The sequence below is a fragment of the Drosophila tropicalis genome, unplaced genomic scaffold (assembly GCF_018151085.1).
Source record: "Drosophila tropicalis isolate 14030-0801.00 unplaced genomic scaffold, ASM1815108v1 contig_871, whole genome shotgun sequence".
Classification (NCBI taxonomy): Eukaryota; Metazoa; Arthropoda; class Insecta; order Diptera; family Drosophilidae; genus Drosophila; species Drosophila tropicalis.
The window spans coordinates 25,078-52,998 of record NW_027173367.1 but is presented as its reverse complement, the minus strand read 5'-3'; the positions used below and the strand labels follow the sequence as shown (position 1 = coordinate 52,998).

At 41.7% G+C, this 27,921-nt stretch overlaps 3 protein-coding genes across 3 annotated transcripts; all 3 read left to right on the top strand.

The window, feature by feature from the left end:
- The first annotated feature begins 1,444 nt into the window (after positions 1 to 1,444).
- On the top strand, positions 1,445 to 9,599 carry LOC137583757 (uncharacterized). Its single transcript, XM_068298869.1, has 3 exons — positions 1,445 to 1,844; positions 2,309 to 4,401; positions 9,555 to 9,599. Exons 1-3 carry the CDS (start codon positions 1,445 to 1,447, stop codon positions 9,597 to 9,599), a joined length of 2,538 nt encoding a protein of 845 aa, XP_068154970.1.
- Positions 9,600 to 16,309: 6,710 nt separating this feature from the next.
- Positions 16,310 to 16,828, top strand: LOC137583755 (uncharacterized). Its single transcript, XM_068298868.1, has one exon. It carries the CDS (start codon positions 16,310 to 16,312, stop codon positions 16,826 to 16,828), a length of 519 nt encoding a protein of 172 aa, XP_068154969.1.
- A 4,860-nt stretch (positions 16,829 to 21,688) lies between these two features.
- Positions 21,689 to 22,522, top strand: LOC137583754 (uncharacterized). Its single transcript, XM_068298867.1, has one exon. The coding sequence runs from the start codon at positions 21,689 to 21,691 to the stop codon at positions 22,520 to 22,522; it is 834 nt and encodes a 277-aa protein (XP_068154968.1).
- The last annotated feature ends 5,399 nt before the right edge of the window (positions 22,523 to 27,921 follow it).

Genomic DNA, 27,921 nt, shown 5'->3' with positions numbered 1-27,921 from the left:
TGTTGTGTTAAAACAATACACGAAATACTGTAACCATATGTCCCAATCAGTTTTATCTACTGAAATATATGAACGAATGTACTCGTTGAAGGTCCTATGACTTCTTTCAACGGTACCTAATGTCTGGTGATGGTGTGCTGTAGATGTTATGTTATCAATTTTCAAATATTTGCACAGCTCAGTAATAATGGAATTTTTATATTCTGTTCCCATGTCCGTAATGAACGTCTTAATTCCGTACTTCAGAATAAAAGATTCGAATATGGCTTTTGCTACAGTTGTTGCACTTTTGTTGGCAACAGGAACTGCTACTAAATACTTTGTCAGGTCACATATTAATGTGATTGCGTATTGTTGCCGCCGAAATCCACTGACTGCACAGCAGACCCGACGCAGCCACCAATGGGTTAACCCATATCACTTATTCTCTTTCATTTTCATACTTATACTTAAGCGCCAACCTACGTGCTGGGAAATTAACCGTTGCATCTTGCGCTTTAAGCTTACATGTTAGGTTCTATGCTTGTTACTAAGCGGCGGACAGAACAGTTTGGTTACAACCGCGAGTAAGGGCGATTAATTTATAGCGGCTCAACTACCGACTCGCTCGCTCACCATACACACACCCACTTAGCCTACCATTAGCATAAGAAAACACGTGGAAGAAATAAATGAAGTATCACGTGAAAAGTGAAGTGTTTCTTGTGGGCCCGCTAAAACATCGAACCTTAGCGCCAAACTCAACAATTCTATAAATTATGCCAGGAATTAATTCTATAATTAATTCTATAAATTATAGGCCATGAATTAATTCCATAAGTTAATTCTACAGATTAGTGGTAAACCACTAAAGGAACCGAAAAAAGTTAATTATTTAACTCAACTCGACGGGTCAACCCACGGTTCTACAAGTAAATCATATAGAGGTTAACCTCGATGATTGCATAACCAATCACTAAATTGTGATACATACATAACCTCAACGGTCAACCGTTTACGACCTACATAGGTCACGTAACTAATCAACGTCGCTTAAAAGTATAAACTCATTGGTAAACCATGGCAACAAAAGACTTATCAAGTGGAATATATCATTGCAAGAAATGCATGCAGGAAGACAGTGACCGCATGGTGCAATGCAATCGATGCTGTTCCTGGTATCATTTCGACTGCGCTGGAGTAATAGACGAGAAATCTGAGAACAGCTGGAACTGCGACTGCGTCAACGTGTCAACGGAAGTCATCACAACCATATTGAGCAACGCATTGCAGAACCTCGGAAATACCACACGAGCAGGCGAACCTCAGGCTACTTCGTCACCAGCAAAACCAACGGGGCCGCTACAAGAACCGGATCGGGATTATGGACTATGCCCTCCAAAAAATATTCCAGGACACAGCTAGGACAGCTGTTCCTATTTTTACTTCTGCCAAACAAAAAGCGATGGTCACACACTCAGCTGTGCGTGACACGTGGCATTACGATCACGAGGCACCGCAGCTACCGTTCCTAACCTCAAACAACACGCGTGCTACGACACGCGAACAACCGCACCTAAGTGCTACGCCGATGGCACCCTGGAATTTTACGAATACTCAAAACAGGGCTGCATCGTACTATCCAGAAAATAAAGTGCGAATGGACGTAGACCTAAACACAGCAATGCCAAGCGCGGCACAACTTGCAGCCCGTCAAGCGATACCGAAAGAGCTTCCAACATTTGATGGCAATCCTCAGAACTGGCCTCTATTCTACAGTAGTTTTCAGACAAGTACGGAAATCGCTGGGTATACGAATGCAGAAAATCTTATGCGGCTGCAAGCTAGCCTAAAGGGAAAAGCACGTGAGTTAGTTCAATCCAAACTCCTTTTACCCGCAATGGTCCCTGAAATCATACAAACATTACGTATGTGTTTCGGTCGGCCAGAGCATATTTTGCACAACTTACTGGAAAAAACGCGGCAACTACCCGCAATAAAAGATAAGCTTGAACCACTTATCGAATACGCACTGTGTGTACGAAACATCTACTCAACGATGGAAGCAGTGGACTCACAGGTTACATGCAGAACCCAATGCTCGTACAAGAGCTACTAGAGAAACTCCCCACACAACTGAAGCTGCAGTGGGCAATGTTTCCCAAAGACACTAAGATACCATCAATGGAATCTTTTAGCAAATGGATCTACGACATAGCTGAAGCAGCAAGCCAGGTAACATCCAGAGAGTCTGGCTCAACATATTTCCGTGTCATTCCAATACAAATCATCAATAAAACGAAAGTCACTAACACGTTTGCATTTCTAGATGAGGGATCGGCACTAACGCTCATCGACAACAAGGTCTTTAAGCAGCTCGGCTTAAAAGGCGTTCCAGATCCACTGTGCCTAAAATGGACCAACGATACAACACGCGAAGAAAATGCATCGGAACGTGTCACGCTTACGGTTGCCAATCCACATAATGGCAATCAATTCTACTTGGAAGAGGTTCACAGTGTAGATACCCTGGATCTACCTGTACAGTCTATCGACATAAGGGCTCTCGCCAAAGAATTCCCCCACCTAGCGGGACTACCGATAGCATCATACACCAACGCACGCCCAAGCATCCTAATCGGCACAAATAACTGGAACCTCGCCGTACCCCTTAAAATCAAAGAGGGGGCATGGCACCAACCAATAGCGTCAAAGACGCGACTGGGATGGGCACTACAAAGCTCCACGCGATCAAGGGCTACTAGAGCTAATGTGAGCGTTCACATGTGTGGATGCAGGGACGCAGACGCTAAGCTACATGAGATCATCAAACAAGCGTTCTCATTAGACGCTACCACAGCAAAACCGCTATCATCACCAGAAGAAACTCAAGCTTTCACCAGACTTGAATCTACTGCCTCCCTTAAGAATGGCAGGTACGAGGTCGGCCTAATGTGGAAAGACCCTGAAGTTTCATTACCTGATAGCTACGCAAACGCACTAAAACGGCTTAAATGCCTACAAAAGCAATTTTCCCGACAACCACAGTTGAAGGAGCAAATCACCAAACAAATCGAGAACCTCGTCGAAAAGGGCTATGCTCGCATGCTGACGCCGGAGGAAATAGCTGCACCAAACAGACGGACATGGTATCTACCAACCTTCATAACTAAAAATCCAAATAAACCAGAGAAGGTCCGGCTTGTATGGGAAGCAGCCGCCCAATCTGGCGGCAAGGCCCTGAATGACTACATCTGGAGTGGCCCAGATCTCCTCAACTCCCTGTTTGACCTCTTGCTCTCATTCCGAGTGGGACGAGTGGCGATCTGTGGCGATATTGCCGAGATGTTCCACCAGATCCCAGTGAAACCAGCAGACACCCATGCGCAAAGGTTTCTGTGGTTCGACAGCAAATCCGAGAGGCAAGAGCCTAACGTCTATGTTATGGAAGCGCTTACTTTCGGAATCAATTGCGCACCCTTTATTCGCGACAAAAATGCAGATCGATTCTGCCAACAGTACCCTCAAGCAGCACAAGCCGTGAAGGACTACCACTACGTGGATGATTTTATATACAGTGGCGACGACTACGTGGAAGTCGGAAACATCGCAACTCAAGTCAGAGATATCCATGCAGCAGGTGGTTTCCACATACGCAATTGGTCTTCGAACTCAAAGGAGGTCCTTCGAATACTAAAGAGCGATTCGCTGCTCCCCGAAGCTGTCGAAATTACCGCCACGGAAAAGGTACTCGGCTTATACTGGGTGCCGAACTCCGACGTATTCACATTCATCTGCAAGTTCGCCAGGTTGAAGCGCAACGTTTTGGACAGCGACAAAACACCAACCAAACGCGAGCTCTTGCAAGTACTTATGTCAATGTACGACCCACTCGGCTTCATCTCATGCTTTACAATAGAGCTCAAAATCCTACTGCAAGAAGTCTGGAGAAGCGGCATTGGCTGGCACACTGGTTTGCCCGACGCATTGTTACCCAAATGGATACGATGGAAACGGATCCTTACAACAATCGCCGGATTGACCATCCCGAGATGTTACTTCGACAGCAGCGATCAAGTCCATGATGTCCAGTTACACACGTTCGTTGACGCCAGCGAATTGGCATACGCAGCAGTCTGCTACCTTCGGATACGCCAGGGGAAAAGAACCTACCTCAGCTTCGTGGCCTCCAAGGCGAAAGTGGCACCGTTGAGTCCACTATCTATACCAAGGATGGAACTGCAGGCCGCAGTGATCGGAGCAAAGCTGAGTAACCGAATCCAACGCAATCCAAGTTTGTCAATTAATTCGAGTTGTTATTGGTCCGACTCAAAGACTGTTCTCAAATGGCTTCGTATGGATCCACGAAAGTTTCAGCAATTCGTCATGCACCGCGTTGGCGAAATACTGGAATTCACAAACGTTAGCCAATGGAACTGGGTTCCAACCAACCTTAACCCTGCAGATCTTGCTACTAAAACACACAACGCCAATAAACATGAAACTTGGCTACACGGTCCAGACTATTTGCTGCAGGATCAACACGAGTGGCCAAAATGCGATGATTTGGGGCCACCAAACAATGCTGAAGTCAGGCACAACATACTCTTCATCGACAATGCGCCGATGGAGCTAAAACTTAACGCGGAATATTTTTCCGACTGGCGCAGGCTATATCGAGCTTTAGCGCGTTTTATTCTCTATATTGAGAAACTTTTTTTTTTTTTTTTTTTTAAACGTTTAATATATATTTGTTGAATCTACTCTTAAATTAGAGCCTAACAACAAGTTTGAGATATTTTTCTTAATCTAGTACTTAAGATAAATCCTGGGGATATTGCAGGCGGCCCGAATCACTTGTTATTGGGTTGGTCTGTCATTTCTTTTAAGACGAGTTCTATTATTAGTTCGCGTAAGGGAATTGGCAAGAACATTTGGGTGTGCATCCAGTTTCGCAGAATACTTTAGTTGTTGACTACCTATTTCAGATTTTACGCTAGGTATATTTAGATCATTTTGAATGTTGTCGTTCCGTATGTACCACGGGGCCCCCGTGATTGATCTTAAAATTTTTGACTGCGCTCTTTGTATAATATCGACATTGCTGGTACTTGCCTTCCCCCATAGTACGGCTCCGTAAGTCCAGATGGGTTTCAGTACGGTGTTGTATAGGAGGACTTTATATTCCAGACGTAGAGGGGACCGAGCATTGATGATCCAATGTAGGCTACTTGCTTTCAGTTTAAGCTGTGACTTTTTGCTTCGATGTGCTTGCGCCAAGTTAGTCTTCTGTCTAGGTGGATGCCAAGGTAAGTGACATCCTCGGCTTGAGGAACTGGTACGTTGTTTAGCATTAGAGCTGGACAGATTCTTTTGTTAAGCGTAAATGTAACATGTTTGCATTTCTGCTCGTTGACCCGGATACGCCAGGTTGCTAGCCATTCCTCTACCACCTTGAGGTGTTCCTCTAATTTTGCAGAGGCTTGTATTGGGCATTTGGATCTGCTGAGGATTGCCGTGTCATCGGCAAAAGTGGACGTTGTAAGTCCTAAACTCGTTGGTAAGTCTGCAGTGTACAGTAGGTAGAGCAATGGGCCGAGTACACTGCCTTGCGGTACACCAGCTTTGATTTCAAAATCAGCCGAGACGGAGCCATTACATCTTACAGCGAATTGCCTATTGTAAAGGTAAGATTCCATGAGTTTGTGGGTGTACTGTGGCAGTTTTTGCCGGATTTTGAACATCAGACCCTCCAGCCAAACTCTATCGAAAGCCTGGGCAACGTCGAGAAAGACAGCCGCACAGTATTCTTTTAGTTCGAATGCTGTTCGTATTTCGGATGTTATGCGATTGACTTGTTCAATTGTACCATGTTTTTCGCGGAAGCCGAACTGGTGTGAAGGGATTGTGTTCTCCGATGCCAGAAATGAGTTTAGTCGGATCTGCAGGACCTTTTCAAAAAGCTTCGAAAGACATGGCAGCAAACTAATTGGCCTATAGGATGATGGCTGGGTTTTGTCCTTTCCCACTTTAGGAATCATGATGATAGTGGACCTTTTCCATGTTCTTGGGAAGTAGCCAATTCTTATTATAGCGTTGAACAGTTTGCAGATGTATTGTATGGCAATGATAGGGAGTTCCAGGATCATTTTCGGTGTGATTAGGTCATGGCCAGGGGCTTTTTTTGGCTTTATGTGGTTTTTAATAACTGCAGTGATCTCGTCCGATTGGAGTTCCGAGTACTCACTATCCGTTAGTGTGCTCGAAGGGGGAAGTACAGATGAGTTTGATGTTGGATTTGGCTGGAAAACCATTTTAAGATGTGTGGCAAATACGGATGCCCTCTCTTCGTCGCTGCGGGCCCATCCACCGGTTGGACTCCTTATCGGTGAAATTGTCTCTGCAGGAGCGCTTAAAGTTGAGTGGGCTTTCCACAGAGGATGTTTAGTGCTGGTTGGGCTGAGCTTTTCTATGTATTTTCTTTGAGCCCAGCTTTCCTCTTGTCTTAACGCCTTGGAGAGGTTGCGATTAGCATGCCTTAGGCGAAGTTTTGCTGCTGGTGAGCGAGTAATCTGCCATTCTCTTCTTAGACGTCGTTTTCCGTTACTAATTGTTCTATCCGCCGGTTCGTAGGCCTGTCAACAGGTTTAGTGTAAGAAGAGGCAGGTGGAGTAGATACTTTTGCTGCAGCTGCCATCATAGACTCAAGTGCAGAGACGCACATATCAATGTCCTCTGCAGCATTCAGTTTCGGCGAACAGTCAATGTGGGCACTCATGTACATTTTAAATTTAAGCCAATTTGTTTTGTTGTTTGTAAGCCTATATGGGCGATCAAGTACTTGAGGTCTTGTTAATAGTGTGAATAGTACTGGAGAGTGATCGGAAGTTAGATCTAGCAGTGTATCCGCAGTGATCCGATTACGTGGAATCCTCTTGGTTACTGCGAAATCAATCAAGTCAGGCACTTTCTGTGGATCTGTGGGCCAATAAGTAGGCCTACCCGGTGAGACGCAATCCATCTTATTGAGAGGGTTGACTATTGTGTTGTACAACTGCTTGCCTTTAGGATTTACCAGGCGAGATCCCCAGTGCGTATGTTTGGCGTTATAGTCCCCTGCTGCAATGAAGCGATCTCCGAGTGTGTTAAAGAAATCGGTAAATTCCTTTTCAGAGATTGAGAAGCGTGGTGGGCAGTACAGGGCAACCAATGTAGTGTTGCCGCAGCTGGTTTGGACGGTTATAGCAGTTGCTTGTAGGTGCTGTGTTTCAAATCTGTTGAGGAACGAGTGTTTTATACGGTTTTTGATTAGGATACCAGCCCCGCCATGAGCTTTTCCGTCTGGATGGTTTGTTGCATAGAAGGTATATTTTGGTATTTGAAAATTATTTTTTGATGTTAAATGTGTTTCCGAAATCAGCAAAACCTCGATTTCACTTGAGTCTAGGAATAGTTGCAGTTCATTTTTGTGCTTGGAGATGCCGTTAGCATTCCAAAGACATAGACGTAGGGAAGCCATTATTTATTCTCGATAAGCTTCTGGATAAGCAGGTTTTGATTCCGCATCAGTTCTTGCATACAGTTTTGCATGAACGTCATAAAAGTGGTCATGTTTTGATTGAGTGAGATCAATAGGGCTTCTAAGCCACTTGGAATTTGCTGGCCAAGCTCTGGTGCGCTAGGTTGCGGATTCTGTAGATGGTGGAGTGACGGGGTCTCTTTTGCGGGCTCCGTCTGTCCAGTTCGGAGCACACTAGCGAAGGATACACTAGGACTGTATGTAGCAGGCAAGTTAGATGATCTAACAGCCTTGGCAAAGAATACCTCCGGTGTAGTTTTAGAGGCGTTGACGGTGATTTTTGGTCCAGCTGGGGGTTTGCGCCCGTTTAGGTGAGATTTAAGATCCTTGAAGACAGGACATCCTCTGTAGTTGGCCGTGTGGTTCCCTCCACAGTTACTGCATAATCTTAGTGCGACATTGTTTCTGTCCTTGGTGCAAATGCCATCTTTATGATGTTCGCCACAGCCAACACACACTGACCTGAGATTGCAGTTGTTAGAGGTGTGGTTGTATTCCTGGCAGTTTTTACACTGCGGTGGTTGGTGTCTCTTATGGGGCTCCTCTACGGTGATTCTTCTGTGCAATAGGAGCTGTAGGTTGTAGATTGGGTGCACTTCATTTGGCTTCGACCGCTTTGCATCTGGTTGGAGCTCGATTTTAAAGAGCGGCTGTGCAAACTTTGTTCCTGTTGATGATGTTGACAACGGATTTGACCGCAAACCCTTTTTCGACCAACGCGTCTGCTATTTCTTGAGTAGGGACCGATGGCTCAATCCCCTTCAACACAACCTGGAGCCCTTTACTGCTTTTTAGTTGGTAGGTATAGAAGTTGATGTTAGCATTACGGAGGTACTTTTCGATGATGCGGAAATTGTCCTCAGTTTGGGTTTGGCATTTAATTTCTTTAATGTTACCCCTATTGAGAGGGGTTACAACAAAGTTATTTGCCCCTACTATTTCTACTAGCTTCGAAATCAGGGCGCTGCAGTTGGCTCCACGGATGTATAAGGGGGGTGGTCTAGCCGATTTAACTTTATCTACAGCGCCGGCTTGATCATCTTGCTGATCGGCAAGAATTTTAAAACGATTCCCGCTAAGGGGTGCTACTCGTTCATTTGGTTTGGTTATTTTCGGCGTGTTGCCACTTTTTTTCTTTTGCGGGCTTAGCTTCCGCTTAGTTATTTTAATATATCTATCCATTCCAGTTTGGACAGAAGTCGTTGGGTTTACTATTGTGGCTGACTCAGGGCGACTTGTCGTTGACGGCTTGAGGCAGGTCAATACTTCGGCAGACGCTGCAGTAGTTGCTGTCAACGAGCTGACGGTGCTGGTCGGTGCAATCGGTGACCCAGTTATCGTTATTGATGGAGAAGCACACTGCTCTCTCCACGGTAAGTTGCTTTTGATTGCTGAGTGGCTGGCACTTTCGGTGTTATTGCTTACGCTAGCATTCAGTGGGGTCGGCGACACCACCGAAAAGTACGCGTTGTTGCGTTGGACCGAGAGTCGACGCTCACGTTGTTGTTGTAGAATTAGTTCTTGTAGCTGTTGCTGTTGGGGATCGAGAGAGCTTGGGCCCGAATTGGTGGACATGTCTTTTGTAAAGATTACGCACTTTGTTGTTGCAACTTAGTATTTATTGCTATTAGCAATTGCTATTTAAGCAATCTAATAGCAATATGATTGTAAATAGGCGTCTCTGGGGCGACTGAGAGCCCTACACAAATTTTTGCAAACGCGGTCTTTTTTTACACTCAATTTTTGCGGAGTGCATTAAGAAACACGTCTGTACACGGCGGCAGTTAAATTAACTCGAGAAATATTGAGAAACTGAAAGCAAAACAAACAAAGGCATCGCCACCTACAGAGGTGTCTTACGAAATGATTCAGCAGGCACGCACACTCCTACTGCGGCATGCGCAGTCATCTGAATTCAACCCAGAAATTCGCAACTTAACGAGAGGTAAACCTTTAAAAACAAATTCTAAACTCATATGTTTGAATATCTTCCTAGACGAAAACCAGCTCCTACGTACCCGAGGGCGAGCAGAAAACCTAAACGGCCAAAACCAAATACTGCTCCCATATGGGCACCACATTACTCGGCTCATAGTGAACTGGTATCATCAGGAAATGCACCACACATCCCATGAGACGTGTATTAACAGGATTCGCGGCATGTTTTACATACCACGCCTACGAGTCTTATACAAAGGCATGCGGAAGTCTTGCCAACGCTGTAAAAATGAGAGCGCCATGCCTGATCCACCGCAAATGGCTCCCTTGCCCATTGCCAGGCTGGCTGCCTACCAACGTCCCTTCACTTACGTCGGTATCGACTACTTCGGGCCCTTCTTGGTCGCTGTAGGACGGCGAAGCGAAAAAGATGGGGAGTTATTTTCACCTGCCTAACCATACGGGCGGTGCATATAGAACTGGCGTGCTCTCTGGACACTGCATCGTGCATAATGTGCATCCGAAACTTCATCAATCGGCGCGGGACCCCAAGAGAAATTTACAGCGACAATGGCACTAACTTCAAAGCTGCCGAAAAGATTATCTGTGACAAAGCGCAGACGATCAACTTCAACGCCGTGCAACCGGCGTTCGATGACATCAAATGGAAATTTAATCCACCAGCCGCTCCTCATATGGGGGAGCATGGGAGCGACTTGTTCGTTCCGTCAAGACTGTACTCTACGCAATCTGCCCAGCGAGAAAATTCACCAGTGAGGGCCTACAAAGTGCACTATGGGAAGTGAAATTTATCCTAAACTCCAGACCCCTTACTTTTGTCTCTCTGGACAGCAAAGACGACGAGGCTATCACCCCTAACCATCTACTACTAGGATCAGCAAGCGGCTATAAACCAGTCTTCAAAACCACACACACCGTACAGCACATGTGGCAAGCTGTTCAAGAATTCACCGATAAATTCTGGCGACGATGGGTACGCGAATACGTTCCAGATTTAGCCAGGCGAGGAAAATGGTTTACGAAGAGACCACCAATAGCAGCTGGAGACGTCGTTGTAATATTGGACGAGACTCTGCCCCGAAATAGATGGCCAAAAGGTATAGTCGAGCAAACAATCCTGGCCAGAGACAACCAGGTGCGTCGAGTGATCATCAGAACCGCCAATGGGACTCTTCAACGGCCCGTGGCTAAAGTAGCTGTATTAGACGTCGGCTGTAATGGAGCAAAGCAACCCCATGAAGAGAGCAGCTTTACTGGGGGGGGAATGTTGCCGCCGAAATCCACTGACTGCCCAGCAGACCCGACGCAGCCACCAATGGGTTAACCCATATCACTCATTCTCTTTCATTTTCATACTTATACTTAAGCGCCAGCCTACGTGCTGGGAAATTAACCGTTGCATCTTGCGCTTTAAGCTTACATGTTAGGTTCTATGCTTGTTACTAAGCGGCGGACAGAACAGTTTGGTTACAACCGCGAGTAAGGGCGATTAATTTATAGCGGCTCAACTACCGACTCGCTCGCTCACCATACACACACCCACTTAGCCTACCATTAGCATAAGAAAACACGTGGAAGAAATAAATGAAGTATCACGTGAAAAGTGAAGTGTTTCTTGTGGGCCCGCTAAAACATCGAACCTTAGCGCCAAACTCAACACGTATTCATTCCCATTTTCCGAATGTGGTAGTGGACCGATCGTGTCTACTATCACTCTGTCAAAAGCATATAGTGGTGTTTCGGTTATAATCATAGGTGATCTTGTATGTTTTGTCGTTTTCGACGTCAGGCATTTTGGACATTTATTAATGTACTTTTTTACACATTTAGTCATGTTTTTCCAATAATATCGTCTCTTTATTTTTGTAATTGTTTTATTTATGCCTGTATGACCTCCTTGAATTGGATCGTCATGGAATGTAGACAATATAGCTTCTTTTTCTTTCTTATTAGCGCTACTCTTTAAAATTGTAAAATTCTATTGCCCATATTTTTGAAAGATTCTATTGAAATAGTTTCAAAGATCTTTTCGCTCGGTGCCACTTTGACTTTAGTGATACTAAGCATACCGGCTTCTTTTTTCGAGTCTTGAAAAAACTGACCTAAGTCGAGAATTCCATTGGTAAACATATCGCAAATGTCAATTCTTGCTATAACTTTCTTGCCATGTTTGAATGTGGTCGAGGAATCAGTTACTCGCAAGGTCACTACTTTTCGTACTTCGTCATTTACAATAACGTCATATACGTTGGGCTCGGAAGCTTTTTCAAGATTTTGCCTTGGCAATAGTTCTTGTTTATTTTCTGCGCAGAAATTGTTTTGCCTACTTTGGTACCTGGTAGTGACTTTCAGGATTTTTTGTTCATGTCAATTAGATCGGATATTGTTATCCTTAATAGGGCGTCTGCCACAAAGTTATCTTTACCTCTCAAATACTCTACTGTAAAGTCGTACTCTTCCAATTCTAGCCGCATGCGTGTCAGTTTTGAACTCGGGTTGACCATGGAGAACAAATATGTTAATGGTCTATGGTCTGTTCGCACTGTGAAATGTTTTACATATATATATGGTCGAAAATATGTTATTGCCCAGTGTATTGCTGCTAGCTCTTGTTCTGTAGTACTCTTGTTGCTTTCACCTTTAGTGAATGCTCTTGATGCATATGAAACTGGAAGCTGGAGTCCATTATAGTTTTGTGTTAAAACTGCTCTAAACTCATATGTTTGAATATCTTCCTAGACGAAAACCAGCTCCTACGTACCCGAGGGCGAGCAGAAAACCTAAACGGCCAAAACCAAATACTGCTCCCATATGGGCACCACATTACTCGGCTCATAGTGAACTGGTATCATCAGGAAATGCACCACACATCCCATGAGACGTGTATTAACAGGATTCGCGGCATGTTTTACATACCACGCCTACGAGTCTTATACAAAGGCATGCGGAAGTCTTGCCAACGCTGTAAAAATGAGAGCGCCATGCCTGATCCACCGCAAATGGCTCCCTTGCCCATTGCCAGGCTGGCTGCCTACCAACGTCCCTTCACTTACGTCGGTATCGACTACTTCGGGCCATTCTTGGTCGCTGTAGGACGGCGAAGCGAAAAAGATGGGGAGTTATTTTCACCTGCCTAACCATACGGGCGGTGCATATAGAACTGGCGTGCTCTCTGGACACTGCATCGTGCATAATGTGCATCCGAAACTTCATCAATCGGCGCGGGACCCCAAGAGAAATTTACAGCGACAATGGCACTAACTTCAAAGCTGCCGAAAAGATTATCTGTGACAAAGCGCAGACGATCAACTTCAACGCCGTGCAACCGGCGTTCGATGACATCAAATGGAAATTTAATCCACCAGCCGCTCCTCATATGGGGGAGCATGGGAGCGACTTGTTCGTTCCGTCAAGACTGTACTCTACGCAATCTGCCCAGCGAGAAAATTCACCAGTGAGGGCCTACAAAGTGCACTATGGGAAGTGGAATTTATCCTAAACTCCAGACCCCTTACTTTTGTCTCTCTGGACAGCAAAGACGACGAGGCTATCACCCCTAACCATCTACTACTAGGATCAGCAAGCGGCTATAAACCAGTCTTCAAAACCACACACACCGTACAGCACATGTGGCAAGCTGTTCAAGAATTCACCGATCAATTCTGGCGACGATGGGTACGCGAATACGTTCCAGATTTAGCCAGGCGAGGAAAATGGTTTACGAAGAGACCACCAATAGCAGCTGGAGACGTCGTTGTAATATTGGACGAGACTCTGCCCCGAAATAGATGGCCAAAAGGTATAGTCGAGCAAACAATCCTGGCCAGAGACAACCAGGTGCGTCGAGTGATCATCAGAACCGCCAATGGGACTCTTCAACGGCCCGTGGCTAAAGTAGCTGTATTAGACGTCGGCTGTAATGGAGCAAAGCAACCCCATGAAGAGAGCAGCTTTACTGGGGGGGGAATGTTGCCGCCGAAATCCACTGACTGCCCAGCAGACCCGACGCAGCCACCAATGGGTTAACCCATATCACTCATTCTCTTTCATTTTCATACTTATACTTAAGCGCCAGCCTACGTGCTGGGAAATTAACCGTTGCATCTTGCGCTTTAAGCTTACATGTTAGGTTCTATGCTTGTTACTAAGCGGCGGACAGAACAGTTTGGTTACAACCGCGAGTAAGGGCGATTAATTTATAGCGGCTCAACTACCGACTCGCTCGCTCACCATACACACACCCACTTAGCCTACCATTAGCATAAGAAAACACGTGGAAGAAATAAATGAAGTATCACGTGAAAAGTGGAAGTGTTTCTTGTGGGCCCGCTAAAACATCGAACCTTAGCGCCAAACTCAACACGTATTCATTCCCATTTTCCGAATGTGGTAGTGGACCGATCGTGTCTACTATCACTCTGTCAAAAGCATATAGTGGTGTTTCGGTTATAATCATAGGTGATCTTGTATGTTTTGTCGTTTTCGACGTCAGGCATTTTGGACATTTATTAATGTACTTTTTTACACATTTAGTCATGTTTTTCCAATAATATCGTCTCTTTATTTTTGTAATTGTTTTATTTATGCCTGTATGACCTCCTTGAATTGGATCGTCATGGAATGTAGACAATATAGCTTCTTTTTCTTTCTTATTAGCGCTACTCTTTAAAATTGTAAAATTCTATTGCCCATATTTTTGAAAGATTCTATTGAAATAGTTTCAAAGATCTTTTCGCTCGGTGCCACTTTGACTTTAGTGATACTAAGCATACCGGCTTCTTTTTCGAGTCTTGAAAAAACTCACCTAAGTCGAGAATTCCATTGTTAAACATATCGCAAATGTCAATTCTTGCTATAACTTTCTTGCCATGTTTGAATGTGGTCGAGGAATCAGTTACTCGCAAGGTCACTACTTTTCGTACTTCGTCATTTACAATAACGTCATATACGTTGGGCTCGGAAGCTTTTTCAAGATTTTGCCTTGGCAATAGTTCTTGTTTATTTTCTGCGCAGAAATTGTTTTGCCTACTTTGGTACCTGGTAGTGACTTTCAGGATTTTTTGTTCATGTCAATTAGATCGGATATTGTTATCCTTAATAGGGCGTCTGCCACAAAGTTATCTTTACCTCTCAAATACTCTACTGTAAAGTCGTACTCTTCCAATTGTAGCCGCATGCGTGTCAGTTTTGAACTCGGGTTGACCATGGAGAACAAATATGTTAATGGTCTATGGTCTGTTCGCACTGTGAAATGTTTTACATATATATATGGTCGAAAATATGTTATTGCCCAGTGTATTGCTGCTAGCTCTTGTTCTGTAGTACTCTTGTTGCTTTCACCTTTAGTGAATGCTCTTGATGCATATGAAACTGGAAGCTGGAGTCCATTATAGTTTTGTGTTAAAACTGCTCCACATGCTTGTTTGCTTGCATCTGTGATTATGCAAAATTCTTTGCTAAAATCCGGGTACTGCAATAGATTAGGTTGAACGAGCTTTTCTTTTAAGTATTGGATTGCATTTTCGCATTCTGCTGTCCATTCGAATGGAACATTCTTTTTACATAATCTTGTTATGTGCCGGGAATATTCGTTGAAATTTTTTATGAAACGTCTATAGTAATTGCAAAATGCAACGAAACGTCTAGCACTATCTGCATCATGTGGGACTGGATAATTCTTGATGACGTCAAATTTTGTGTCGTCTGGCAAGATTCCTTTATCTGTGCATTTGTGACCTAGGAATGTCACCTCATGCATAAAGAATGAACATTTTTCTGGATGCAGTTTTAGATTATTTTTTTCTACAGAGTTTAAAAACATCTACTAAATTTTTAATCATATGTTGTTCAGAACAACCAATAACGATTAAATCATCCATATAGAGGAAAGCTTGACTTGGCTCAAGCCCCGAGAATGCTATTGTCATCATTCTCTGAAATGAATTAGGTGCTATTTTTAGACCGAAAGGTAATCGTGTAAAACGATATGAGCCATTGCTCGTTGAAAAAGACGTTATATCTCTTGATTTTTCTTCTAGTTCAATTTGATGAAAACCTGACATTAAGTCAAGGCAAGAAAAATATTTTGCTCTTCCCAATTGATCAAGAATATCATCAATTCTGGGGAGCGGAAACTTATCTGACAGCAATTTTTTGTTTATTTGACGATAGTCAATTACTAATCGCCAGTTTTTTTCTTTAGATCCCGAAAGTGTTTTCTTTGGGACTAGCAAGAGTGGGCTATTATAAGGCGAAACAGATGGTTCAACAATACCCTGTTCGATTAACTTTCCAACTTGTCGCTGGATCTCGTTTATTTGGCTATGCGGACTCCGGTAATTTTTCACATATACCGGTTCATCATCCTTAAGTCTTAATTTTTGTTTATAAAAATTATTTGTTGTGATCGGTTCGGTGTCAAGTCCGAACACATCACTATACTCAGTGCATAAGTTTTCGAGTTTGTCTTTGAATAGTATTGGGAAATTTTTCTTCAATTTGATTGAATGTTATTGGAACATAAATTGGGTACGTTAATTTTTGTGGTCTAAGTATAAACCAATCTTCTGAATTGCTGTAATCTAATTTGCAATTAAAAGTTTTTATGAAATCTAATCCTATTATTCCATCGCATGAATGAAGCATGTGAAATTCGTTTGGAATAATATATTTATCTGTCTGCAATTCTATTGAGACTAGGCCTTTGGAGTTTATTACTCCTTCTCCTTCTTATGCCTCGAATGTCTACAGTTTTGTTTATTTTATTGCCAACGCTGTAAAAATGAGAGCGCCATGCCTGATCCACCGCAAATGGCTCCCTTGCCCATTGCCAGGCTGGCTGCCTACCAACGTCCCTTCACTTACGTCGGTATCGACTACTTCGGGCCCTTCTTGGTCGCTGTAGGACGGCGAAGCGAAAAAAGATGGGGAGTTATTTTCACCTGCCTAACCATACGGGCGGTGCATATAGAACTGGCGTGCTCTCTGGACACTGCATCGTGCATAATGTGCATCCGAAACTTCATCAATCGGCGCGGGACCCCAAGAGAAATTTACAGCGACAATGGCACTAACTTCAAAGCTGCCGAAAAGATTATCTGTGACAAAGCGCAGACGATCAACTTCAACGCCGTGCAACCGGCGTTCGATGACATCAAATGGAAATTTAGTCCACCAGCCGCTCCTCATATGGGGGAGCATGGGAGCGACTTGTTCGTTCCGTCAAGACTGTACTCTACGCAATCTGCCCAGCGAGAAAATTCACCAGTGAGGGCCTACAAAGTGCACTATGGGAAGTGGAATTTATCCTAAACTCCAGACCCCTTACTTTTGTCTCTCTGGACAGCAAAGACGACGAGGCTATCACCCCCTAACCATCTACTACTAGGATCAGCAAGCGGCTATAAACCAGTCTTCAAAACCACACACACCGTACAGCACATGTGGCAAGCTGTTCAAGAATTCACCGATCAATTCTGGCGACGATGGGTACGCGAATACGTTCCAGATTTAGCCAGGCGAGGAAAATGGTTTACGAAGAGACCACCAATAGCAGCTGGAGACGTCGTTGTAATATTGGACGAGACTCTGCCCCGAAATAGATGGCCAAAAGGTATAGTCGAGCAAACAATCCTGGCCAGAGACAACCAGGTGCGTCGAGTGATCATCAGAACCGCCAATGGGACTCTTCAACGGCCCGTGGCTAAAGTTGCTGTATTAGACGTCGGCTGTAATGGAGCAAAGCAACCCCATGAAGAGAGCAGCTTTACTGGGGGGGGAATGTTGCCGCCGAAATCCACTGACTGCCCAGCAGACCCGACGCAGCCACCAATGGGTTAACCCATATCACTCATTCTCTTTCATTTTCATACTTATACTTAAGCGCCAGCCTACGTGCTGGGTAATTAACCGTTGCATCTTGCGCTTTAAGCTTACATGTTAGGTTCTATGCTTGTTACTAAGCGGCGGACAGAACAGTTTGGTTACAACCGCGAGTAAGGGCGATTAATTTATAGCGGCTCAACTACCGACTCGCTCGCTCACCATACACACACCCAATTAGCCTACCATTAGCATAAGAAAACACGTGGAAGAAATAAATGAAGTATCACGTGAAAAGTGAAGTGTTTCTTGTGGGCCCGCTAAAACATCGAACCTTAGCGCCAAACTCAACACGTATTCATTCCCATTTTCCGAATGTGGTAGTGGACCGATCGTGTCTACTATCACTCTGTCAAAAGCATATAGTGGTGTTTCGGTTATAATCATAGGTGATCTTGTATGTTTTGTCGTTTTCGACGTCAGGCATTTTGGACATTTATTAATGTACTTTTTTACACATTTAGTCATGTTTTTCCAATAATATCGTCTCTTTATTTTTGTAATTGTTTTATTTATGCCTGTATGACCTCCTTGAATTGGATCGTCATGGAATGTAGACAATATAGCTTTTTCAAGATTTTGCCTTGGCAATAGTTCTTGTTTATTTTCTGCGCAGAAATTGTTTTGCCTACTTTGGTACCTGGTAGTGACTTTCAGGATTTTTTGTTCATGTCAATTAGATCGGATATTGTTATCCTTAATAGGGCGTCTGCCACAAAGTTATCTTTACCTCTCAAATACTCTACTGTAAAGTCGTACTCTTCCAATTCTAGCCGCATGCGTGTCAGTTTTGAACTCGGGTTGACCATGGAGAACAAATATGTTAATGGTCTATGGTCTGTTCGCACTGTGAAATGTTTTACATATATATATGGTCGAAAATATGTTATTGCCCAGTGTATTGCTGCTAGCTCTTGTTCTGTAGTACTCTTGTTGCTTTCACCTTTAGTGAATGCTCTTGATGCATATGAAACTGGAAGCTGGAGTCCATTATAGTTTTGTGTTAAAACTGCTCCACATGCTTGTTTGCTTGCATCTGTGATTATGCAAAATTCTTTGCTAAAATCCGGGTACTGCAATAGATTAGGTTGAACGAGCTTTTCTTTTAAGTATTGGATTGCATTTTCGCATTCTGCTGTCCATTCGAATGGAACATTCTTTTTACATAATCTTGTTATGTGCCGGGAATATTCGTTGAAATTTTTTATGAAACGTCTATAGTAATTGCAAAATGCAACGAAACGTCTAGCACTATCTGCATCATGTGGGACTGGATAATTCTTGATGACGTCAAATTTTGTGTCGTCTGGCAAGATTCCTTTATCTGTGCATTTGTGACCTAGGAATGTCACCTCATGCATAAAGAATGAAAATTTTTCTGGATGCAGTTTTAGATTATTTTTTCTACAGAGTTTAAAAACATCTACTAAATTTTTAATCATATGTTGTTCAGAACAACCAATAACGATTAAATCATCCATATAGAGGAAAGCTTGACTTGGCTCAAGCCCCGAGAATGCTATTGTCATCATTCTCTGAAATGAATTAGGTGCTATTTTTAGACCGAAAGGTAATCGTGTAAAACGATATGAGCCATTGCTCGTTGAAAAAGACGTTATATCTCTTGATTTTTCTTCTAGTTCAATTTGATGAAAACCTGACATTACGTCAAGGCAAGAAAAATATTTTGCTCTTCCCAATTGATCAAGAATATCATCAATTCTGGGGAGCGGAAACTTATCTGACAGCAATTTTTTGTTTATTTGACGATAGTCAATTACTAATCGCCAGTTTTTTTCTTTAGATCCCGAAAGTGTTTTCTTTGGGAATAGCAAGAGTGGGCTATTATAAGGCGAAACAGATGGTTCAACAATACCCTGTTCGATTAACTTTCCAACTTGTCGCTGGATCTCGTTTATTTGGCTATGCGGACTCCGGTAATTTTTCACATATACCGGTTCATCATCCTTAAGTCTTAATTTTTGTTTATAAAAATTATTTGTTGTGATCGGTTCGGTGTCAAGTCCGAACACATCACTATACTCAGTGCATAAGTTTTCGAGTTTGTCTTTGAATAGTATTGGGAAATTTTTCTTCAATTTATGAATTACAGATTCTTTTCTTATATCTTTGGTATTTTGAACTATATCGTAGTTCGAAAGTGATTCATATTTTATATTGTTAACGCCTACTATTTGGCATTTATCTGTGGTATTTAAGAATCGGACAAAAGTACTTTGGGCTGTTGCAATAGTGTTTGCAACATAAACGCCCGGTTTAATTTCCTGATTCGGAATTAAAATGTTATCTTCTGCTGAAGATAGTTCTATTTTGCGTACCACTTGGGATCTTGCTGGTAGAAGTGTTGAGTTATTACCAGAATTGAATGTTATTGGAACATAAATTGGGTACGTTAATTTTTGTGGTCTAACTATAAACCAATCTTCTGAATTGCTGTAATCTAATTTGCAATTAAAAGTTTTTATGAAATCTATTCCTATTATTCCATCGCATGAATGAAGCATGTGAAATTCGTATGGAATAATATATTTATCTGTCTGCAATTCTATTGAGACTAGGCCTTTGGAGTTTATTACTCCTTCTCCTTCTTATGCCTCGAATGTCTACAGTTTTGTTTACTTGGATGTCGTGAAATACATCAGAAGTTTCTTTTATTATTGAAATGTCTGCACCGGAATCAATTAAGAATGTTATTTTCTTATTTGTTTTAACATTCTTAAATAATACGAAATTATTAACACTTAGGTAAATAGAATAGACTTTATTTTTTAATTTTGAGCATTTGGAGGATCTTGTCCGTTTCCCTGGTCGCTTTGGGTAATTCGGACATTTGTGTTGTTGTAACCATTCTGTTGGTTATTTGTGTTTCGTTTTTTTATTATTGTGTCCACCTCCACGGCCGCCTTTTCGGTAGCGTGAATAATTTCGGCCTCGTTGGGCTCTGTGGGCATCGTTATTGCTCCAATTCGAGTTGTTATTGTTCCAATTCGAGTTGTTTCCCCAGTTACCATTATTGTTATAGCGGCGTCTGCCGCGGTCATTATGCTGGGCGTATTAAATGGTATTATTTCGGAAACTTTCTGTGGAGCCCGACTCTACTGAAAGAGTGGTGAATCTAGCAATGGCTTCTTTAGCCGAATCAAAGTTTCCTGATTCCATTAATAGCTGGACTCTTTGACTTTTGGTATGGCTTACCATAGCATTTACTGCCACTTTGGTGGTGTATTTTATTGCTTGTTCAGTTGGAAGACCATCCGAAATATATGCGCCTTTAAGGGCGTCGGTCAACTCAATAATCTCCTTTGTGTATGAAACAGTTATTGGGGTTTCTTTGCAGATTTTTAATTTTTGCTGTTAAAAGATCCATCAAGAATATCATCAATTCTGGGGAGCGGAAACTTATCTGACAGCAATTTTTTGTTTATTTGACGATAGTCAATTACTAATCGCCAGTTTTTTTCTTTAGATCCCGAAAGTGTTTTCTTTGGGACTAGCAAGAGTGGGCTATTATAAGGCGAAACAGATGGTTCAACAATACCCTGTTCGATTAACTTTCCAACTTGTCGCTGGATCTCGTTTATTTGGCTATGCGGACTCCGGTAATTTTTCACATATACCGGTTCATCATCCTTAAGTCTTAATTTTTGTTTATAAAAATTATTTGTTGTGATCGGTTCGGTGTCAAGTCCGAACACATCACTATACTCAGTGCATAAGTTTTCGAGTTTGTCTTTGAATAGTATTGGGAAATTTTTCTTCAATTTGATTGAATGTTATTGGAACATAAATTGGGTACGTTAATTTTTGTGGTATAAGTATAAACCAATCTTCTGAATTGCTGTAATCTAATTTGCAATTAAAAGCTTTTATGGAAATCTAATCCTATTATTCCATCGCATGAATGAAGCATGTGAAATTCGTATGGAATAATATATTTATCTGTCTGCAATTCTATTGAGACTAGGCCTTTGGAGTTTATTACTCCTTCTCCTTCTTATGCCTCGAATGTCTACAGTTTTGTTTATTTTATTGCCAACGCTGTAAAAATGAGAGCGCCATGCCTGATCCACCGCAAATGGCTCCCTTGCCCATTGCCAGGCTGGCTGCCTACCAACGTCCCTTCACTTACGTCGGTATCGACTACTTCGGGCTTTTCTTGGTCGCTGTAGGACGGCGAAGCGAAAAAGATGGGGAGTTATTTTCACCTGCCTAACCATACGGGCGGTGCATATAGACCTGGCGTGCTCTCTGGACACTGCATCGTGCATAATGTGCATCCGAAACTTCATCAATCGGCGCGGGACCCCAAGAGAAATTTACAGCGACAATGGCACTAACTTCAAAGCTGCCGAAAAGATTATCTGTGACAAAGCGCAGACGATCAACTTCAACGCCGTGCAACCGGCGTTCGATGACATCAAATGGAAATTTAGTCCACCAGCCGCTCCTCATATGGGGGGAGCATGGGAGCGACTTGTTCGTTCCGTCAAGACTGTACTCTACGCAATCTGCCCAGCGAGAAAATTCACCAGTGAGGGCCTACAAAGTGCACTATGGGAAGTGGAATTTATCCTAAACTCCAGACCCCTTACCTTTGTCTCTCTGGACAGCAAAGACGACGAGGCTATCACCCCTAACCATCTACTACTAGGATCAGCAAGCGGCTATAAACCAGTCTTCAAAACCACACACACCGTACAGCACATGTGGCAAGCTGTTCAAGAATTCACCGATCAATTCTGGCGACGATGGGTACGCGAATACGTTCCAGATTTAGCCAGGCGAGGAAAATGGTTTACGAAGAGACCACCAATAGCAGCTGGAGACGTCGTTGTAATATTGGACGAGACTCTGCCCCGAAATAGATGGCCAAAAGGTATAGTCGAGCAAACAATCCTGGCCAGAGACAACCAGGTGCGTCGAGTGATCATCAGAACCGCCAATGGGACTCTTCAACGGCCCGTGGCTAAAGTAGCTGTATTAGACGTCGGCTGTAATGGAGCAAAGCAACCCCATGAAGAGAGCAGCTTTACTGGGGGGGGAATGTTGCCGCCGAAATCCACTGACTGCCCAGCAGACCCGACGCAGCCACCAATGGGTTAACCCATATCACTCATTCTCTTTCATTTTCATACTTATACTTAAGCGCCAGCCTACGTGCTGGGAAATTAACCGTTGCATCTTGCGCTTTAAGCTTACATGTTAGGTTCTATGCTTGTTACTAAGCGGCGGACAGAACAGTTTGGTTACAACCGCGAGTAAGGGCGATTAATTTATAGCGGCTCAACTACCGAACTCGCTCGCTCACCATACACACACCCACTTAGCCTACCATTAGCATAAGAAAACACGTGGAAGAAATAAATGAAGTACCACGTGAAAAGTGAAGGTGTTTCTTGTGGGCCCGCTAAAACATCGAACCTTAGCGCCAAACTCAACACGTATTCATTCCCATTTTCCGAATGTGGTAGTGGACCGATCGTGTCTACTATCACTCTGTCAAAAGCATATAGTGGTGTTTCGGTTATAATCATAGGTGATCTTGTATGTTTTGTCGTTTTCGACGTCAGGCATTTTGGACATTTATTAATGTACTTTTTTACACATTTAGTCATGTTTTTCCAATAATATCGTCTCTTTATTTTTGTAATTGTTTTATTTATGCCTGTATGACCTCCTTGAATTGGATCGTCATGGAATGTAGACAATATAGCTTCTTTTTCTTTCTTATTAGCGCTACTCTTTAAAATTGTAAAATTCTATTGCCCATATTTTTGAAAGATTCTATTGAAATAGTTTCAAAGATCTTTTCGCTCGGTGCCACTTTGACTTTAGTGATACTAAGCATACCGGCTTCTTTTTCGAGCCTTTGAAAAAACTGACCTAAGTCGAGAATTCCATTGGTAAACATATCGCAAATGTCAATTCTTGCTATAACTTTCTTGCCATGTTTGAATGTGGTCGAGGAATCAGTTACTCGCAAGGTCACTACTTTTCGTACTTCGTCATTTACAATAACGTCATATACGTTGGGCTCGGAAGCTTTTTCAAGATTTTGCCTTGGCAATAGTTCTTGTTTATTTTCTGCGCAGAAATTGTTTTGCCTACTTTGGTACCTGGTAGTGACTTTCAGGATTTTTTGTTCATGTCAATTAGATCGGATATTGTTATCCTTAATAGGGCGTCTGCCACAAAGTTATCTTTACCTCTCAAATACTCTACTGTAAAGTCGTACTCTTCCAATTCTAGCCGCATGCGTGTCAGTTTTGAACTCGGGTTGACCATGGAGAACAAATATGTTAATGGTCTATGGTCTGTTCGCACTGTGAAATGTTTTACATATATATATGGTCGAAAATATGTTATTGCCCAGTGTATTGCTGCTAGCTCTTGTTCTGTAGTACTCTTGTTGCTTTCACCTTTAGTGAATGCTCTTGATGCATATGAAACTGGAAGCTGGAGTCCATTATAGTTTTGTGTTAAAACTGCTCCACATGCTTGTTTGCTTGCATCTGTGATTATGCAAAATTCTTTGCTAAAATCCGGGTACTGCAATAGATTAGGTTGAACGAGCTTTTCTTTTAAGTATTGGATTGCATTTTCGCATTCTGCTGTCCATTCGAATGGAACATTCTTTTTACATAATCTTGTTATGTGCCGGGAATATTCGTTGAAATTTTTATGAAACGTCTATAGTAATTGCAAAATGCAACGAAACGTCTAGCACTATCTGCATCATGTGGGACTGGATAATTCTTGATGACGTCAAATTTTGTGTCGTCTGGCAAGATTCCTTTATCTGTGCATTTGTGACCTAGGAATGTCACCTCATGCATAAAGAATGAACATTTTTCTGGATGCAGTTTTAGATTATTTTTTCTACAGAGTTTAAAAACATCTACTAAATTTTTAATCATATGTTGTTCAGAACAACCAATAACGATTAAATCATCCATATAGAGGAAAGCTTGACTTGGCTCAAGCCCCGAGAATGCTATTGTCATCATTCTCTGAAATGAATTAGGTGCTATTTTTAGACCGAAAGGTAATCGTGTAAAACGATATGAGCCATTGCTCGTTGAAAAAGACGTTATATCTCTTGATTTTTCTTCTAGTTCAATTTGATGAAAACCTGACATTAAGTCAAGGCAAGAAAAATATTTTGCTCTTCCCAATTGATCAAGAATATCATCAATTCTGGGGAGCGGAAACTTATCTGACAGCAATTTTTTGTTTATTTGACGATAGTCAATTACTAATCGCCAGTTTTTTTCTTTAGATCCCGAAAGTGTTTTCTTTGGGAATAGCAAGAGTGGGCTATTATAAGGCGAAACAGATGGTTCAACAATACCCTGTTCGATTAACTTTCCAACTTGTCGCTGGATCTCGTTTATTTGGCTATGCGGACTCCGGTAATTTTTCACATATACCGGTTCATCATCCTTAAGTCTTAATTTTTGTTTATAAAAATTATTTGTTGTGATCGGTTCGGTGTCAAGTCCGAACACATCACTATACTCAGTGCATAAGTTTTCGAGTTTGTCTTTGAATAGTATTGGGAAATTTTTCTTCAATTTATGAATTACAGATTCTTTTCTTATATCTTTGGTATTTTGAACTATATCGTAGTTCGAAAGTGATTCATATTTTATATTGTTAACGCCTACTATTTGGCATTTATCTGTGGTATTTAAGAATCGGACAAAAAGTACTTTGGGCTGTTGCAATAGTGTTTGCAACATAAACGCCCGGTTTAATTTCCTGATTCGGAATTAAAATGTTATCTTCTGCTGAAGATAGTTATATTTTGCGTACCACTTGGGATCTTGCTGGTAGAAGTGTTGAGTTATTACCAGAATTGAATGTTATTGGAACATAAATTGGGTACGTTAATTTTTGTGGTCTAAGTATAAACCAATCTTCTGAATTGCTGTAATCTAATTTGCAATCCTATTATTCCATCGCATGAATGAAGCATGTGAAATTCGTATGGAATAATATATTTATCTGTCTGCAATTCTATTGAGACTAGGCATTGGAGTTTATTACTCCTTCTCCTTCTTATGCCTCGAATGTCTACAGTTTTGTTTACTTGGATGTCGTGAAATACATCAGAAGTTTCTTTTATTATTGAATTGTCTGCACCGGAATCAATTAAGAATGTTATTTTCTTATTTGTTTTAACATTCTTAAATGATACGAAATTATTAACACTTAGGTAAATAGAATAGACTTTATTTTTTAATTTTGAGCATTTGGAGGATCTTGTCCGTTTCCCTGGTCGCTTTGGGTAATTCGGACATTTGTGTTGTTGTAACCATTCTGTTGGTTATTTGTGTTTCGTTTTTTATTATTGTGTCCACCTCCACGGCCGCCTTTTCGGTAGCGTGAATAATTTCGGCCTCGTTGGGCTCTGTGGGCATCGTTATTGCTCCAATTCGAGTTGTTATTGTTCCAATTCGAGTTGTTTCCCCAGTTACCATTATTGTTATAGCGGCGTCTGCCGCGGTCATTATGCTGGGCGTATTAAATGGTATTATTTCGGAAACTTTCTGTGGAGCCCGACTCTACTGAAAGAGTGGTGAATCTAGCAATGGCTTCTTTAGCCGAATCAAAGTTTCCTGATTCCATTAATAGCTGGACTCTTTGACTTTTGGTATGGCTTACCATAGCATTTACTGCCACTTTGGTGGTGTATTTTATTGCTTGTTCAGTTGGAAGACCATCCGAAATATATGCGCCTTTAAGGGCGTCGGTCAACTCAATAATCTCCTTTGTGTATGAAACAGTTATTGGGGTTTCTTTGCAGATTTTTAATTTTTGCTGTTAAAAGATCCACTGATTGACCCTTGAAGATTGTTGATAGTTTTCGTATTACTTCATCAATCGTTGTTTCAGAACTTAGGGTATTACTCGCTTGACCTTTTAATTTTGATTTTATTTCGATAGCTACTGCTTCGTGCGTTTCTTTTATGCTGTTAAGTACGCGAAGCGCTCCAAGGAAACCCGGTAGATTTTTAATATCACCATCGAAGTATGGTAGCGGCTGTGTTTATGAATTCTACCACTGTTTGTGTCATTTTGTTGTTTTCTTCAGGAATTGTTGTCTTGTTAAGACTTATTGCTGATGGTTCTTCTTGACTTATTTCTTCATCAGCCATTAGTTGCGTTTTTTCTTCCAGTACTATTGAAGTTTCCAAATCTGATGTTTGTTTAAATTCAATATTGTGTCTGTTAAACACAGTTATTGCTTTTTGTTTGTAATCACTGTAGAACGCACTTGCGGCTGCTTTTTGCCATATCTTTAGTTTGCTATAGTGTTCAGTTAATACTGCTCTAATAGCTTGAAGATTCTCGGTTATTATCTTCGTGTGTTTCGTTACTGTGTCTTGGGATGTTTCTCTATTCTGCGAGAGGCACTTACAAGATTTAGTTAATTCGTGTGCGTGTATTCTAGCTTTTCCTATTATATCATTCCAAGTAACCATAGTTTGTTAAGATTAATTTCTAAGATTAATTTCTATTTCTATTTTGGATTCATGAGAACCCATTTTACAAAAAAAAGGAAATTTGTCGTTTAGACCTGTTGTTAATTTAAGAAAAAATTTTGAAAATGTGTAAGGTTTTACTATTCTATGTCTATTATTTCTACATCTGAGTCTGTTAAATCTATTGGTTCTGCACTCGATTCTGATATGTTTATCAGCGCAAATGAGTCCTTGAAAAGTTCGTGGACCCATCCGGGCACGTCTTTTCTTAAAGGAGTCTTAGCTAACAATCTACTGTAAGCTACTTTTATGGATTTTTCCATAAGATCTACAATATTTTTTTGAAATTTGTAGTTGTGGGCTTTCCAATACCTTATTTCCTTGTATTTGTGATTTGTTTCACCTGATTGTATCAGGAAATCAAGGAAAGGCAAATATTTTTGGAGCTTTTTTGTTTCTGCTTTATCCCTATTCTACGCTAACTGCCTAAACCTATTAAACTGATTATGGATGTATTTAGTTCTTTACTGCTGTGGTTCCTCCATTAGGTAGAAACGCAGTGTGCCTGCTGCGTTTGAAAAACAGCATACATATGGTACCGTGAGAATGAAACTCATCTGTACCCTAGTGCCTCCTTTGACTGGGAAATCTTCGCCCGTTATGTCAAGGTAAGCTAACCTTATTTGTACTAAGTTTATGGAGCGTTGAGGTGAGGTACTTCCCTCGCTCCTAAAAACCTCAATTAAGTCTTGGACTATGCTAGGGTGCCTGTTGTTTTTTTTTCAAAGTACCTGTCAAAATGGGTCATTTTTTTTTTTTTTTTTTTATATATATATATTTCATCTTTTGTTAAAAAGGTTTTGATTTATAATTGCTTGTGTGCATATGTATTTTTAGATCTTATCTAGATCATTAGCTTGGCTTAGAGCTCTTTTTGTTACACATTTATTGTGTAATAGGTAAGCCTTATATAATACATACCTATTACACAAAACATGAACATTTTATTTATTT

Excerpts from the sequence above, each read along its gene's own strand:
- LOC137583754 (XM_068298867.1), top strand. The coding sequence starts at position 21,689 with ATGTGCATCCGAAACTTCATCAATCGGCGCGGGACCCCAAGAGAAATT.
- LOC137583757 (XM_068298869.1), top strand. The coding sequence starts at position 1,445 with ATGGTCACACACTCAGCTGTGCGTGACACGTGGCATTACGATCACGAG. Across the intron at positions 1,845-2,308 it reads TAGCCTAAAGGGAAAAGCAC|ATGAGGGATCGGCACTAACG; the intron begins GTGAGTTAGTTC and ends TTGCATTTCTAG. Across the intron at positions 4,402-9,554 it reads AAATACTGGAATTCACAAAC|ACGAAAACCAGCTCCTACGT; the intron begins GTTAGCCAATGG and ends ATATCTTCCTAG.
- LOC137583755 (XM_068298868.1), top strand. The coding sequence starts at position 16,310 with ATGCCTGATCCACCGCAAATGGCTCCCTTGCCCATTGCCAGGCTGGCT.